The following is a 16,414-nucleotide window of genomic DNA, read 5'->3' as shown; positions in this document are numbered from 1 at the left end:
GGTGAGGGGGTGGAGGGGTGAGGTGCTTATATTTAGTTTTTCTCTTGATATTTGCATTATCTGTCAAAGACTTGTCTTCAGTCCTCCCTTCCATGCTGCTGTAGCTTCTGGTTAATGTATTCATTTTATCAATGAAATTAGCAATGACATTTAAATAATTTCATTTCTCTCCAGAAATGGTTCTGTGAATGGTCGTGTGCTCTGTCATAGTTTCAAAGTTTGGTTTTAGGTCTTACTAGGGACTTCTTTTGTTCTCTTGGATATGTTTATTGAAGTCCCAAAGAAAGTTTTGAAGAAAGACCTGTGCAACCAAAACCATGCAATTAACAGATGGAATCATCCTTGATTTCTGCTCTCAGAATGCTTATCTTTTGAAGAACTTTTATGTCTTCTCAATGGAGTAACATTGGAGTTGGACATCTTGAGAAGAGAAGTGGCATGGGGTCGCTAGGGTAGGCACATATGGGAAGATGATTCTGGCTAACATCCAGCATAAGCATGGTGCATGTTACCAGTCAAGGTGCACATTAGCTTAGTCAACTTTTAGGTGCTTTCATAGTACAGTCTTACAGGGTGCCATGGTCAGGCTATCATGCCCATTTCATTGGAAATCATGCGATTACTGAGTCTCCAAGTACAATTCTGTCCTTATCCTACCCCCATCCCCTGTTAAAGAGTTATCTGAGCATATGTGGCATATGTCTCAAGGGTCAAGTTAGCTTCATGAGTAAGCTAAATCATTTTTTGGGTTGCAAGCTATGTTAGCTTTTTGAGCAAGCTGCTATGTTCCAATGTAAGTTGTAAATTTTGTTTCATTTTCCATCTCAGTTCTCTTGAAATTGAAATTCTTGTATCTTTCAGTAAATGCAGACTAGAATTTTGGTTATATGACACATCCTTCTCTTTTAAGGCCCTAGTGACCCCTTACCCTACAATGAACCTTAATATTTCCCCTCTACCTGCACCTTGTCTTTCACCATGTTCTTTATTGTGAGCAAGGTTCGAGGTCTCGGTTTCGCTCATGGTTTCTCTCAGGCTGAAAACCGAGATCTGGTTAGATCTTAGTGAAACCATGTATTTTTTGACAGGACAACTCGGAAAACTCGGGGATGGGTTTTTGGTGGCCATATGGCCAAATTAGCCCCTAAAACTTGTCATCTAGCCTATTTTAGGTCCTCTAAACATAGTGGACACATTAGACTTTTAAAAATCAAACTCAAAATGGTACTTTGACTTCAAACCCTAGGTTGGTAGTCTATGATGTAGGTGAGCTCTACCTGAGGCTTTCCACACAATATCTAGTACTTTTAAAGTGTAAACAACCGAAATAAGCATAAGGAATTAAAAGACATCAAAGATCGTTTGTTATACATGGATTTTTTTATAGGAGTCATACATGGATGACTCACAGATGCAGTCACATATATCATATATGAGAGTGAACAATAGACAATAGTAGTATAGTACCAAAACACAATGTTTTGTGAGGTTTTTCTTCACAGCAAGGCTAGACAAGTGAGAAATCTCGTAGAAATGGGGTTTAAAACATCATGTGACTTGGTCTGGTTTGACCAAGTCGAAACCGAGAAACAAACCAAAATCATGTTGAGATCTCTACGAGACCTCGAACTATGATTGTGAGTATGGTTTAAAGTATCAGTGTTACGGTGTGTATCGTATAGTGTCAGTCGATATGTATTGGTATCGGTCAACATCGATTCAATACATATATTTTAAAAAATTTCTATGTACCGAAGCGTATCGTACGATACACACTACCGATACATAATAATACTCTTGATACGCATACTTGAGCCCCCGAACAATTGAATTACATGTGTATAAGAACCAATACCCATCGATACTCACTGATACTTAAGATATGTACCTACAAAACCCGTTTCACTTTTGAAACAAAGCTTGTTCTTCTCGCTGGAATACTTAAGTTTCCAAAATTTGAAGCACAGTTGCACTTTTACCCAAAAGATTTCACAATCTTGATTTACCATTCTTTCATATCCTCCTTGTCATGAATTATGGCATTCTTATGTTTGATCATCTCCTCCAGTTTACATTTGTAGAGTCATTGCAGCCAGACAAGTGTTTTCCATTTGATTTCTCCATTCCATTTAATTGTTAATCTCTATAAAAATCATCACTACTAGTGTCATCATTTCCATTTAGTGTTGTTTGTCCTTGCGACAAGCCAAGTGTGTTGATCCTTCCACAAAATTGAACATTGTATCCTATGTCATAATTGTGTAAGTTACGGCCATCCCTTTTGCAGTGTTCTAGCAATATTTTTTTATAAAAAGCTGGATGGTAGGATCAAACTTCTTTTTTTCCATGTTTGAGTGGATTTAGGTAAAGCAAATTAAAACATTGCATCAAACATGAATTATTGCATCAATTTGTTCATAGATTTTAAAATTTCTTAGAAAGTCGACAATACACCATTACTACATGTAGGAAACCTCTCATCCTTTTGAATAATTTCAATTGAATACATTTGTCTCTCATTACGGTGTTCTCCATTTTAGTTTTTATGCATGATACATGTTTAGCGTATCTCTTCGATAGGATAGGATGCTTTTCGATACGTATCTTAAATTTAGCCAATCAATACAGCGACTGATATTGATACTTTAATCCTTGATTGTGAGAGACCATAAGGAATTTCTCCATTTCATGGCACTCTCAGCATGTGTTGGAGAAAAGACTATCGGTATATAATCTCTTGGTCTCTCTCCCTCTCCCTCTGCCTCTCCCTCTCAGTGGCTGTAATCATTTGGTTTGTTGGCCAAAACCAAGGATTGAGGTTTCGGTTTTGGGGCTGATTCAACCTTTGGCCAAAACCAAGATATCACAGGTTTTGACCAAAACTTGAGGTTTTTTGTGGACAAATTCAAAACCTAGAATTTGAGGCTTGGAAAATGGTTTTTCTCTTTGTGGTGCCTATTTTTACAAATTTACACCTATTCCATGAATTAGTTTAGAAAAAAAAAACCCCATAATGCTACGTATGGTTTGGTTGAACCCAAGTTTACTAGTGTACGCTGAAAGTTGTACTTTATCCCTATTATAAACAGTGAGTACAAAAAATTTAGCTCCTGGAAATGTAAAGTGCAGTTAAAACAATTAAAAAATACATTAGGTTAGGGAAATACAAGCATACAACACTCACCACTCAATTCCACACTGAGTTTCGTGGTGGGTCTAATCCATGAGCTGCATATGATTGAAGAATTCGTTGAAGATCCTCCAAGTGCAGCTCATATGTATCCCATGACACAGTCTATAATCGACCAACCATGTCTAGCATATATTAATTTGAAGTCCATACATCACATATTACACCCCTTTTTTTTTGTTCAAAAATTTGTTGTGGGAAAGCCATATTTTTAAACCAGAAAATTCAATAAATAATTAACAGCCTAAAAAATAATCTGAATCCATAAGTTGTAGATCGTGCCATAAAAAATTAAAACAAAACTACGATGTCTATGTACTAATTCTTCCAAAAACTATGTTTGAGGGGAAAAAATCATTACCTTCAAGCTCCAATCACACTAATCCAAGCTGTGAAAAGGTTGAATGAGTAGAAGAATGCAACAAGATGGGTATAAATCAAGTGATTTGGCCGAAAAATGCAAGTTTTTGCAAAATCTACCTTGCCAGTGTCGAAACTGTTGAAACTTCCACGCTCTCAGTCGAAACCTGTTGAAATATTACAGGTTTTGAATGAAGCCTGTGATTGTAAGCGACCTATTGTACCAAGTTTTGGTTGAAACAGTGTTGAAACCTGTTACGAATCAGTTTCAACCCATGGTATCTTCTCGGACCTTGGTTAAACAAAGATTTAGAACCTTGCCAGAAACTGATGTAAAGTTAGACCAAAACAAATTGAGAATTAAAACTTAGGTTGATGGATCCTAACAAATGGAAAAAAAGATTGAAATCTGTTTTTAAAGCAAATTTTGGAGAGAAACGTATGTTACTTACTTTGCAGCCTATTTTCTTCCTTCTTAAAGGTTGAACAATAGGTGGATCTCTGCTGAATTTCTTCAGTTAGAAACCATACACTTTCAATCTTATTGTTATCTCTGCTTCTTGCTTAGGCTGCATCTCTTTAACAATTATCTACTATAAGTGCACCCTTACTTTCTATTTTGAGGTAAACAATAAATGCACCTATTTTTTTTCTCATGCTTAATTTATTTTTTTTTGATAATCGTGCTTGGTAAAAAAAGAAATAAAATCAATATCCCTGCAGTGAAATACAACAAATCACCCCCCATAACACATTTTTAGGATGCCATAAATATGCCTATGTTATTTTCCTCTTGGGTCAGTTGTGCAGATTTGGTTAGAGATTGAACACCTTATTACTCCTCCCCTTGTTTCCCTCCCTTGCTCCTAAACAAAACATGTATACCCATGCCTGCCCAACCACCAAAATTTTGAGTTTCTTAATTTGATGGTCCAATTGATTCAGTTGCCTAGAATGTCTTAATTGCTTCCACAATCTTGAGGTTCGACATTGATTTCATTCCCTAGAACCTCTAATTATTTTCTTCTAAAAACTCCAGACAACAAAAATGATTGTCTTCTGTAATCTCTGCTTTGTGTGACATCCAAAGCTAAAATTCTGTCTCAATCACTTCTCTATCTTTTAAAAAAAAAAAAAATGCTGGAAAAAGACTTAAACACAAACTTAGCATAGCACTGGAATTGAGGTTCTCAAGGGTGGAGAGCCGCAATTCTTAGTATTTGATTATGGTCTAGGTGGTAAAGGAATTGCTGAAGATAAGTAAGAATTGTTGTCCAATTTGGATAAAGAAAATTCTAATCAGCAGTGAACCTTTTTCTTTTTGATAGATTTTGACCGATGTGAGTTTCCTCTTACATCCACCTTTATTTTGGCAGCTTGGAGCCTTGGCAATATTCATTCGGCAAACAAATGTTATATGGATGCTTTTTGTTGCATGCACTGGGGCTATTAATTTTTTGCTAGCTCCTAATCGAAAAGATATACAACTGAATGATGCTGGTCTATCAATCAGGAAAAGTATTCAATTAACTGACAATAGAAGTCTTCCAGGGGACTTGAAACTGAGAAAGCGAAAGATTAGTGGTGCTGTGAATGCTGCTAGCCATTCTTTGACTGTAATGAAGACCTCTTCATTGACTCATTCTTCAGGTTTTGTTCTTGCATCTTCCTTAAATGTCAATTTTTTTATGGTTCTTATGTCGTTGCCTAGTTGGATTTGGAATATTCTTACCATATTTCATTAAAATCATCTTAGGCTGAGATGTCCTCACATGCTTATCTAATGTTGTTGTAAACTGAACCCAAAACACAAAATAGAAGGCACTAGAAATTAGAAACTAGATCCAACCTCGTGTACCTAGATGTTATTCATAGCATCAGCCAATCAAAACGCCCTTCTATAATAAATAATCCTAAAGTAAAGTGCTCAAAGCCCTTATAGCCCGATAGGGCCTTGAAAGTAAGCCCATTCAGGCCCAAACGAGCTGGATGACCCAGATCTGAACTATTGACTTGAGCCCAAGTTCAATTAAACCAGAAAACTGATTCAAACCATGAACTCACAGGACTAGAACAGGCCCCTGTCTTCATGCTGGCAATCTCTATCAACTCTCCCTGGCTTGAAGAAACTTGACCTCGACTTTTGTCAAGTCGAGGGATTAACTTCACATGATGTACATCCAACTTCAGCCCAGAATAAAACTTTAGCAGGATGGATATTAAGAATGTAATCTTCAAGTCGTGGAGCTCTCTCTTCTAAGAATTGTGGTGGAATCACAAACTCGATGTGCTCAATTTCCTGATCAGCATCAAATGTGAATAATTTGTCAGTGGAGTCCTCCGCAATTGTATCTTCAACTTATCCATAATCTCTGAATCATACTGTAGTACCATGCTCCTTGGTTTCTTCATCATCATACTCCTCTTCGGTTTCAGCCAATGGAATTCATAGCATATAGCATTAACCCCTTGGTTTCTTTTCCATCCTCATAGCTCACATCATCGTCGGCATCAGGTGGATGAGGTTCACAAAACTTCGTTGCGGGATTTTCTTCTATTGTAGCCACTATAGGGTTACCTTTCGGCTTCATAGGACAAAATTTAGCAATATGCCCAAACTTGTTGCACCTTGTGTTGTTGCCACTAGCCATAGGTGTTTTACCCTTGTTATTCGCAACTGCAGAGGTACCAGCTCAACCTTTGGGATTATCCATACCACACACCAACTGTGGGTGTTCTACTGTATTCCCTGACTTGAGAGCCAACTCGCTTAACTGGGGGCTTTAGTAATTATTCTGCTTGTAACAATTTCTGGAAGTAGTCTACATCAACCACACCAATTTCCTTTATAATCTAGTGCCGTAATCCCAATTGAAATCAAGACACAAGCTGGACATCGTCCTTTTCGATCTTCGTCCGTGAATAAGTGAGTCAAAAACTGTTCCATACATTTAGCTACAGAGATGCACCTTGCCGAAGGGAATTTAGCTGGTCATGTGGTCGGGCTCAAAAAGTCTGAAGGGAGGTACTTGCTCTTCAACTCTTTTTTCATATCATTCCATGTGGTAGGTGCTGTACCATGTACTTATAACATCCATTCTTGAGTATTCCACCACTTCCTTGCTTCCTCGGCTCTGTCAATTCATACCATTCAAAATAATAATCCAAAGAGGTTAGCCAGTCCTAGTGCACTTGTGGGTCAAGTTTTGCATTGCATTCCTTCACCTTTAGGAGGATTAAAGTATTGGTATCGGCCACTATATCAGTCGGCTAAATTTAAGAGATGTATCGGAGTGTATCGTATCTTATCGGAGATACGCTAAGATATGCTAAATATCAAGGGTTAAAGTATCATATCGGTCGATTAAATTTAAGATACGTATCGGAGGGTATCGTATTAGTATCGGAGATACTTTAAACCCAAGGATTTAAGTATCGGTATCGGTCGGCGAAAATTAAGATATGTATCGTAGGGTATCGTATCGTATCGGAGATACGCATATAAATGGATAGGAAACACTTTTTTATACACTTTTGCATAAAAAATGTTAAAAAAAGCTATATATAACATGTATTATGGTTAAAAACTAAATTGAGAGTATCGCACTAAGAATCCAAGGTTTGTAGTTGTCCCATAAATGTAAAATCCTTGTTCCTAACCTTGATTTCCATTTTAGTTAGAGAGGAAAAATGGCTGGCAACAACTTTGGAACAAAAACCTCTCGAAAAATCGTGTTTTTTTTCTTGAAAAATGACCCGTCTTGGCCATTATATGACCGTAGCGCACTATATCGTACTGTATCGGTCGATACTTACCGAAACGTACATTTCACATCGATTTTAATTTTGCATAGAGTATCGGTACGTATCGGTGCGTATCGGTATGTATCGTAGGATACATATCGATACAAAAGTATTTAAATAATTGATACAGATATGTATTGGCTGAGACGGTACGATACGTACCTATACATTAAACCATGCAGAAAACCAGTTAGCAGAATAATGATTAAAGCAGTAGAATTAGTATTGATGTAGGGGGGTTCCTAGGTGACTAGGCTTCCTACAAGATTAACTAACTAGGTGGGGGTAAACTCAAAGGACTTGGGTAGGACAGGACAAAGGAAGCTCAACAAACACGATTTAACATGAAAAATAAAGTGAGGCTAATGAACAAAGTAATAAAGAGCAATAATAATCTAGGAAGAGAAGCACATGAACTCACTCAAGTATCAAAGGAGAACATGGGGTAGAGAACATGGCAGCAAGCAAAATTGGGTTATAACACTAGCCTATCAAGCACCAAAGGTAGATAAAAGTCCCATATTATATGCTCTAAGATCAGTCATACTACTACTAGTAATAAGAAAATCAGCAATACTTAAGGTAAAACAGTGATGCAAGTAAAGGTTAAACAATGGCTAAAGGGGGGGGTGGGTTTTAATAAAATTAATGGAGTAAATAATGAGGGAATAATGGGGGAATGGGAGGAATAATGAGGGAATAATGGAGTAAGTACATTCCATACTTACCTGCTGCCCAGATCTAAGAACAAAAGAAGACAACCCAGATTTTGAAGACGGTGTCCAATAACAGTCCGATTATTGAAAGGAGTTCAGCAGCAGCCCAGTTTTGAAGTAAAGAACAGCAGCACCCAGTATTGAAGAAAAAGTTCAGCAGCAATCCAGCATCAAAGGGGAGATCAGCAGCAACAGTTCAACATTAAGGGGGAAAAACAGCAGATGTTATTAGCTGGCAGCAGTAGATAGCAAACAGAAACAGCAACAGTAAACTGTAGCAGTAGGAAAATTGAAAGAGAGAGGGGGGAGGCGAGAGAAGAGAGGACCGAGAGAGAGAAAAGGAGAAAGGCGAGAGAGAGAAAAGGAGAAAGGCGAGAAAGAGAATGAGGGAAAGACGAGATTGAGAGAGAAAGAATCGTGAGGGGTGGGGGTTTGCTCATTGGCTTTTTTTTCAATTCTAATTCATTAATTCCTAATGGCCAATGGCCTTACACTTTTAATAGAATAAAACTTCTAAAAATAAAAAGATACTTGGAAACTTAGTTATTTGAAATAATAAACTACCTAATAGAAAGAAGTCCTAGTTTCTAATTATTTAAAACAAATCAAATAATATCAAAATTAAAGCAAAGTAAAGTAAGATTTGGTGGGGTCCACAAGATTTATTGAATGGGGAAGCAAGGGAGGTCGAACCCAGCTCTGGGAAGGCTGGTTCGACTCCCCTTTTTCCTCCTTTCTTCTTCTTTCTTCTTCCTGGTTTCTTCTAATCCTCCAACCACAGAGATGGGACTGATTGGGTCTTCTTCTTTTTATTGTACACTTTGATGTTCCCATCAAGTATGTTCTTACTACCTTGTTACTACCTTGGTATAGCCACCTAGGATCAAGGATTAAAGTATCGGTGTCGGTCGCCGTATCGGTCGATCAAAATTAAGATATGTATCGGAGGGTATCGTATCGTATCGGAGATACGCTATGATTCGCACAAGATACGCACATAAATGGATAGGGAACACATTTTTATACACTTTTGCATTAAAAAAAGCTATATATAACATGTAGAATGCATAAATACTTAAGTAGAAGGTATCTTATTGATTGCATAGTTGTCACGGCGTCAAATCAATCCAAGGCGGTGGAGGGGTGGCTAATCAATTTGGAGATGAATCGCCCGTTATGGCGTTGCCATGGCGGTCAAATCGCCCATATGTCATTTTTTATTTTCCCTATTTTCTAAAGTTATTTAGTATGCTACTTTTTTATTTCCCCTAGTTTCTAAAGTTATTTAGCATGCTACAAGCCTACAATATATATCCTATAACATATAAACCAACATTAAGCAACATCAAATCATCAAAAATCAACATAGCACTATCAAAATCACCGTGCATTTTATAAAAAATTGACCGCCTAGTGAGTCACGCGTGACCTGGCGTCCATGGCGGTGGCATGGTGACGCCTATCAGCCAATTGCAACCGCCATTTGTGAGTCACGTAAATCGTAGCACTGGCATGAACTTCTTTTTCTGCTAGGACACCAAATCGCCGCCTTGGCGACGCCATGACAACTATGATTGATAGACAAATATATTGAGTTGAAAATGTTCAAAATGATGAGGTTTCTTACAGTTTTTTCTTTCCTCATTGTCATTGCCATTGCCACTGTGATGAGTGCCATAAAGAGTGTCGTGGTGGTTCAAATCCTTGGCTAGGACCTTCTTCAATAGGAGCAACTAAGATGATGTTCTGCACTTGTCGAATATAGGCACAATATTTACCCCAGTCGAAATATTTATGGTAGTGGGTCTCCCATTCATTGTAGAATCTTCTGTACTGCTCAGGAGTGGCCAATGTTGGTCCTGCATAAGTCCCATATCCATAGCCTGAAGAAGCACCTGAAGATACATGGTGACTATGTCCAGATGAGGAACCAGCGTGATCTAAACTTCTGTACTGCTCTGGATTGGCAAATGATTGTTCTGCATAAGTCCCATATCCATAGCCTGAAGATGCATCTGAAGATACATGGTGTCCATGTCCAGATGAGGAACTAGCGGGATCTGAACTAATGCTCATTGACTCCATGCTACTCATCAATGCATCAGTAGCACTTGGATTGTGGGATCGCCTACCCCTCCGACTATAAGACTTCGGTTGTGTGCGAGCACCATGATGACTATCTTGGGTTGCATGTGTAAATGCAGCCTCCTCTGTGAAATGTACTGGTACATAAGTTTGGCCACCACCACTACCACCATCACCACCACCACCACTACCACCACCACCATCGTCATCATCATCATCAACAGCAGCAGCAGCAGCACCATCCTTGTCTTAATCATCATCATCACTATCTGGTTGAGTTACACTATATGTAGCACCTGATCTCGTCCTCCTAATATCGCCATCATTGGAGTTATCATCATCCTCTTGCATAGCTGATGGTGCTTGGGTTTCATCATCAACAATATTTTTAAAATTTTCATTTGTATCTCTAATGAGGTCCTCTATAATGGGATTAGGTGTGGTTTCTCGTCGATCTTCAGATAATTTGTCCAACACTCAAACATTTTCAGTCTCCTCAATCCATCCCCTAACTGGATCTTCCTCGTCGAGTATGTGGGTGATGTCAATTGGGTTGACATCAATATCATCCCTTGATTTCTCCAATTCTAAATATTTCATCTTCAATTTCATGTTGTAAGACACATACATTAGCTTCTCCAGCTTCTCATAACTCAAACAATTCCGAGGTTTGGTGTGTATCAATCCGAACGTACTCCAATTACGTTCGTAGCCACTTGAGGATGCCGTGTATGATAATATTTTCATTGGGATTGGCCTCAAGTTTGGAGCACTCCGTCTATAGTTCATCCACCAATCAGCTGTACAAAGATAATTGCAACATTAGGAGTTTGAAATAAATTTGAAATACAAGGATAGCTGATTGAGTCTAAATTACCAGGGCGTTGTGTTCTTCTAGCACGGATAGCAAAATGATCAGCAAACCTATGAGTGGCCTCCCAAAAGTACTTCACCTATACATGTATTAACATATTAATATGCCACTCAATTTATTAAATATTAATCAATGATTCAATATGTAAGTTTAGAAAGCTACTAACCTCTTCAACTGCATCTTTGGCTGAATCAATATTAGGCATAGTTTTTAAGGCGCTGCTCTTGGCGCTGATGCGGTCTAAAGGTGGTAAGGCAGTACTCCGCCTTACATGAAGTGGCGCCTTATGGATTTTTTTTTTTTTTTTTTTTAAACACATTTTAAAATTACTTGATGAAGATTCCAAATATAGATTTTTCATTGGTAGGTGTATGATTTTGTTAACACTTGAGATGTATGGGATCAACTTTATTCCACCAAAAATAACCAAAACAAACAAAATAAAAACACGATTCACAAACAGGGTTTGGATTTTGTTAAGGGTTTTAAGAAAGGGCTTTGAGAAGGAATCAAGGAACAAAGAAGAACCACTTATCTAAACGATCATTTCGCTCCAGCAACGGTGAGTTTGCTCCGGCAGCAGTGAACTTCATTTTTCTTTGACAGGAGTAGAAATATAGTGGATGACCTTAGGCCTTAGGCACTCATTTTGGCATCATAGAGGTAAGTATAATAAATACTTATATTTTTTATGTCTTCTTTTCTTTATATTTATAATTTTGTTTCATAATTATGTATTTATATCATATGTTAATATGTTATGATGACTGATGATTGAATATTGATGATTGATGATTGATGATTGATGATTGATGATTGATGATTGATGATTGATGATTGATGATTGATGAAGATGAACTTAGTTTATTCACTTTATTGATTTGTTTTCTTGATGAATATCTTACGTTGGTATGAATATGAACCTTTAATATTTATTTAACATATGAGTAATAGGATTCAACTAGGATTTGAGCCAAATAGATTGGTTTTATAAAAAAATTATGCAGGAACGCTTTGGTCAATAAGGCGACGCTTTATGCCCGCCTTATAGCTAAGGCGCTATGAAAGACCCTCAAACGTCTCGGTCGCCTTACCGCCTTAAAAACTATGATATTAGGAGCTAACTTATTGATAACATCCTTCAAAGATTCCATCAAATCTTTCCTAAACCTTAAATTGTTCTTGTAGTGCAGATCCGGATTCAAATAATAGGCTGCACATTGACATTGTTACATATTACTTATTGTTAACGATTAAGTATATTAAATTACTAATAAAGTCACTTATAAATTTAATTGAGAAAATACCTGCCCGATGAAGGTCTTGAACCAAATTATTTTCCCATCGACGATTTATAATATTCAAAAATGCCTTAAATGACTTTGGGTTCTCTTCTATCTTTTGTTTGACAACTTCCATACAATGCATTATATTTCCCATCGTCTGTGCCTTATCACCATCAACTACTTTAAGTATGACAAATAGTGGTTGCATAATCTTAGTAAATTGGTATATCCTTTCCCAAAACTTTGTTGAGGTGATTAGGTTTAATACAATCAAGTGCAATATAATTTGTTGTAAACCTTGTTGCTACGGGCCTCACCAAGTCACCTTTTGTGTACTTTCTCATCAATGCCAACACCCAGCTGTGATTGTAGATGAAGTTGGTGATCATCTTGGCATCGGAAACCAATGTGTGCACTTTGTTTATTTCACCAATGTCCTTGAACGTCAAATCAATACAATGGGCTGCAAAAGGTGTCCAGTATAGGGTGGGATACTTCACCATAAGTAAAGTACCAGCCTTTTTGAAATTGGAGGCATTATCAGTCACAACCTGGATAACATTATCTAGCCCAACTTCCTGAACAATTTCATCCATTAATTTAAACAAATACATTGAGTCCTTGATATCTGAGGATGCTTTGAAAGACTTATGAAATATTGTTTTCCCATCACAATATATCAGAAAATTGATGATGGACATCCTCGTCGGTCCACTCCACCCATCACACATGATGGCTACTCCATATTCAAGCCACTTGTATTTAAACTCTTCAATGTATTCATCCACCTCTTCACAATAGCATCTAAGTATGGCCCTGCAATTTCATGGGGTGTGGGTGGCTTCACATTTTTCCCACATGTCTGAATTTCCTTGATCATAGCTTTGAAGTACGGATCTTTAGCTTTGTGAGGTGGAATCATAGAACTGTGGAACCACCTATAGATTGCTTTCCCAATTTTCTTACTCAATGTTTTTGGTTGGAAAGCCTCTTCAATCCTTTGTTGCCCTTCATCATGATGTTTGTATGGTGCATCTCTCATATCTCTAATTTCTGGGTCTCCTTTTCCCCTTACCTCTACCACTGGAGGCAAATTTGTCAAACATGATCCCTTCACAGTGCCTCCAATATCTACACTTGGACGACTTCCAAAGCCAGAACCTTGTTCATAAATCATCAGGCCACCACGCCTAGGTCTACAGATTGACTTCTTCTCAGCTGTTCTGCTATCCATTGTTTTTCTTTTGCTTCCTCCCTTGAAAATACATTGCTCGTGCAAGCTGTTGATCTTCATCCTCTACCTCCATATCGGATCCTTCATAATCCTCATGATCCCTTAGATTCTCAACCAATCTATCATCCTCTTCAGCAACTTGTTTTGCTTTATCTCTAATTCTCCTTAAGTGCTTCCTCATTGTTTTGCTTATTTCATCTGGGCACTTGATACATTTAGCAACATTAGAAAATCCTCCAGCCAAATGTTGTTTATGTCTGGTAATTCCACCTCCTAGGTGGATAGTATCACAATAATTGCATTTTGTACACAACCTATTGCCTTGTACTTTCTTGGCTGTAGTCCATCCAATATCCCTAGACCGTTCTTTAGGTGCCATCTTCCTACAAAGATACATAATGAAACTTGATATGCATATTTATTGATTTAGTATTTAGTAAATAATAGCATTTTTTTTAGAAACTAAAATGAGATGCATCTAAAGAAAAAAAAAAAAAATTTTTTGTATTTTTCCAAATTTACATAAACTTGAAATGCACAATTTTTTTTGGAAAAAAATGTGCATCTAATTTCACATCATGGTCATTGGCCAAGTAAGTTATAATTTTTTTTTTAAACTAAAATGAACTGAATTTTCTAAAAAAATTGTATTTTTTTAGTATTTTTTCTTAATTTTTAATTAATTTAAAATAAAAAATACAAACTATTTAGAAAAATTAAATATTTTTATAGAAGTTGTAGATTAATTGTTTTTAAAGAACATATAAAAAATCAACATAGTGTGGACCAATATATTTGAGTAGATCTAAGAAAAAAAAATTTGAAACCCTCATTTTTTTGGGGAAAAAATGTGGGTTTCATCTGAAATCATGTATTTAGTAATTATAAGTTATGACATTATTTTTAAGAGTTGAATGAACTAAATTTTCTAAAAAAAAAAAATTGTATATCTTTTTTTAATTAATTTTGGAATAAAAAAATTTTAAAAATACATTTTTTTGATAAAAATCAAAATTTTCCATGGAAGTTGTAGAACACTTGTTTTTACATAACATAAAAAAATCTAAACATTTTTAACCATTAAGCATGAGTAGATCTAAGAAATTTGAAAAAAATTGAAACCCTCATTTTCTTTTGAAAAAAGTGTGTGAATCCTTATAAATCCAATGATTTCATGTAATAATGATGCACAAAATTTGATTCTAAGTATGATGAACGTTAGATTTGTAAAAAAACTTGAAAATCTAAGGTTAAAGTTGAAAAAAGTGAGTAAAGATTCAAGAACTTACTATTCATGACTTTCAAGTTCAAGGTTCTTCTTGGACTATGCTTTTCTCCTTGCTTGAACCATTCACTTCCACAATGTTTCCTTCAATCTACCATTGGAGTCTCCAAAAAAATGTGAATCAAAGGGGAAGAAGAAGAGAAATGTAGAAAACTGTTGGTAAATGGTAAGAAAATTTGAAGTGTTTGTTTCAAACAAAAAATGCACATTCCACACTTAAGTAGCCGTATCGTACCGTATTGGTACGTATCGGTGCGATACAGTACGATATGTACCGATACTTACAGGAATTTTTATATTTTTCAAAAGTTCGTATCGTGGAGTATCGTACGTATCGGACTGATACGGTACGGCACGATACGATACTACCGATTCACCGATGCACACAGAGGGTCCAAAAATTCCCTGTAGCGTGTCGGTATGTATCGTGTTGATGCCTACCGATACCGATACTGATACGTATTGGCCGATACGACACGATACACACCGATACTTAAAACCCTACCTGGGATCCTACCGAATCACCACTACTGTATCACCATAGAACCAAAGGGCTGAACCTATGATTCATTACTCAAAATCGTCTTGGATTGTGAGGCCCTTGCATGCTTATATAATGTTGCCGACTTGCCGTAAACTTAACCCAAAATAGAAAATAGAAAGGACTAGAAATTAGACACTAGACCCCATTCTCGTCTACCTAAATGTTACTCATGATATCAGCCAATTAAAACACCCTTTTTTCTTTCTCCTCTTCCCCTTGGGTTTGTTCCCCTTCTCTTGGCTGGTCCCTCTTCTCCCCTTGTATAATTTTTCTTCTCTCGGTAATGAATTATTTAATCATCCAAAACAAAAGGCCCTTTTACAATAAATTTTCCTAAAGTAAGGTTCGTATAACTCACTGGGGCCTTGAAATTAAGCCCATCCAGGTCCAAATGAGCTGGGTGACCCAGATCTGAACCAAAACTTGAAACTAGAAATCTGGTTCAAACCATTAACCATGACTAGAACAGGTCCTGTTCTATATGGAATATAGAAATTATCGATTTTGTTAGTGGTGAAATGTGAACACCATGTCCTCACCTCCGCCAACCTGGATTCCTTTAGTGGTACAATGAAAGATGCCATTGCAACACCACCTCCGAAGACAGGGCACAAAATTCTTACCACAATATATGTTCTATGGCTTCTGCGAAATGTTTCCATGAAATACTTGAACTTTTGACGGGTAAAATCAGAATTAATTACAGTGATATGCCATGCTTTAAATTTGTAATTGGAATTTTATATTGCAGGTCTGATTGATGAGATTTATACCATCTTTTTAAGGTTGTGGCACTTGAAGTGGGAGATTTTGCTACAGTTCGGTCCATTCTTGATGGTATTTCTGGCCTTTGTCACTTTTGTCCTTTGGAATGGAAGTGTAGTCCTTGGTACTATCAACTGAAATCTCCCATTCCTTCTCTGTTCATTGACTATGAAGAATTTTTCTTACATTGCATTGCTCATGATATTGCAGGTGCGAAAGAAGCTCATGCCATCTCCCCACATTTTGCACAGATAATGTATTTTGGTCTGGT

At 36.9% G+C, this 16,414-nt stretch overlaps 1 protein-coding gene across 2 annotated transcripts in view; it reads left to right on the top strand.

Annotated features, from left to right (window-relative positions):
• The window catches only part of LOC122067477 (dol-P-Glc:Glc(2)Man(9)GlcNAc(2)-PP-Dol alpha-1,2-glucosyltransferase-like), a 28,286-nt gene extending 11,872 nt beyond the window's left edge, over positions 1-16,414 (top strand). Inside the window, exons 6-8 of one of the 2 annotated variants that reach the window (XR_006136749.1) lie at positions 4,927-5,200; positions 16,164-16,267; positions 16,354-16,414. Coding sequence is in view for 1 of the 2 variants with exons in the window: in XM_042631329.1 (XP_042487263.1) it covers positions 4,927-5,200; positions 16,130-16,215; positions 16,354-16,398 (405 nt within the window). In the remaining variant the exon portion in view is untranslated. Of the gene's footprint in view, positions 1-4,926; positions 5,201-16,129; positions 16,268-16,353 lie in introns of both variants that reach the window. The other variant, XM_042631329.1, reaches the window with a different exon arrangement.

This window comes from Macadamia integrifolia, unplaced genomic scaffold (assembly GCF_013358625.1).
Source record: "Macadamia integrifolia cultivar HAES 741 unplaced genomic scaffold, SCU_Mint_v3 scaffold2925, whole genome shotgun sequence".
Lineage (NCBI taxonomy): Eukaryota > Viridiplantae > Streptophyta > Magnoliopsida > Proteales > Proteaceae > Macadamia > Macadamia integrifolia.
Note: the sequence above shows the minus strand (reverse complement) of the source record. Positions and strands in the feature narration are given on the sequence as shown.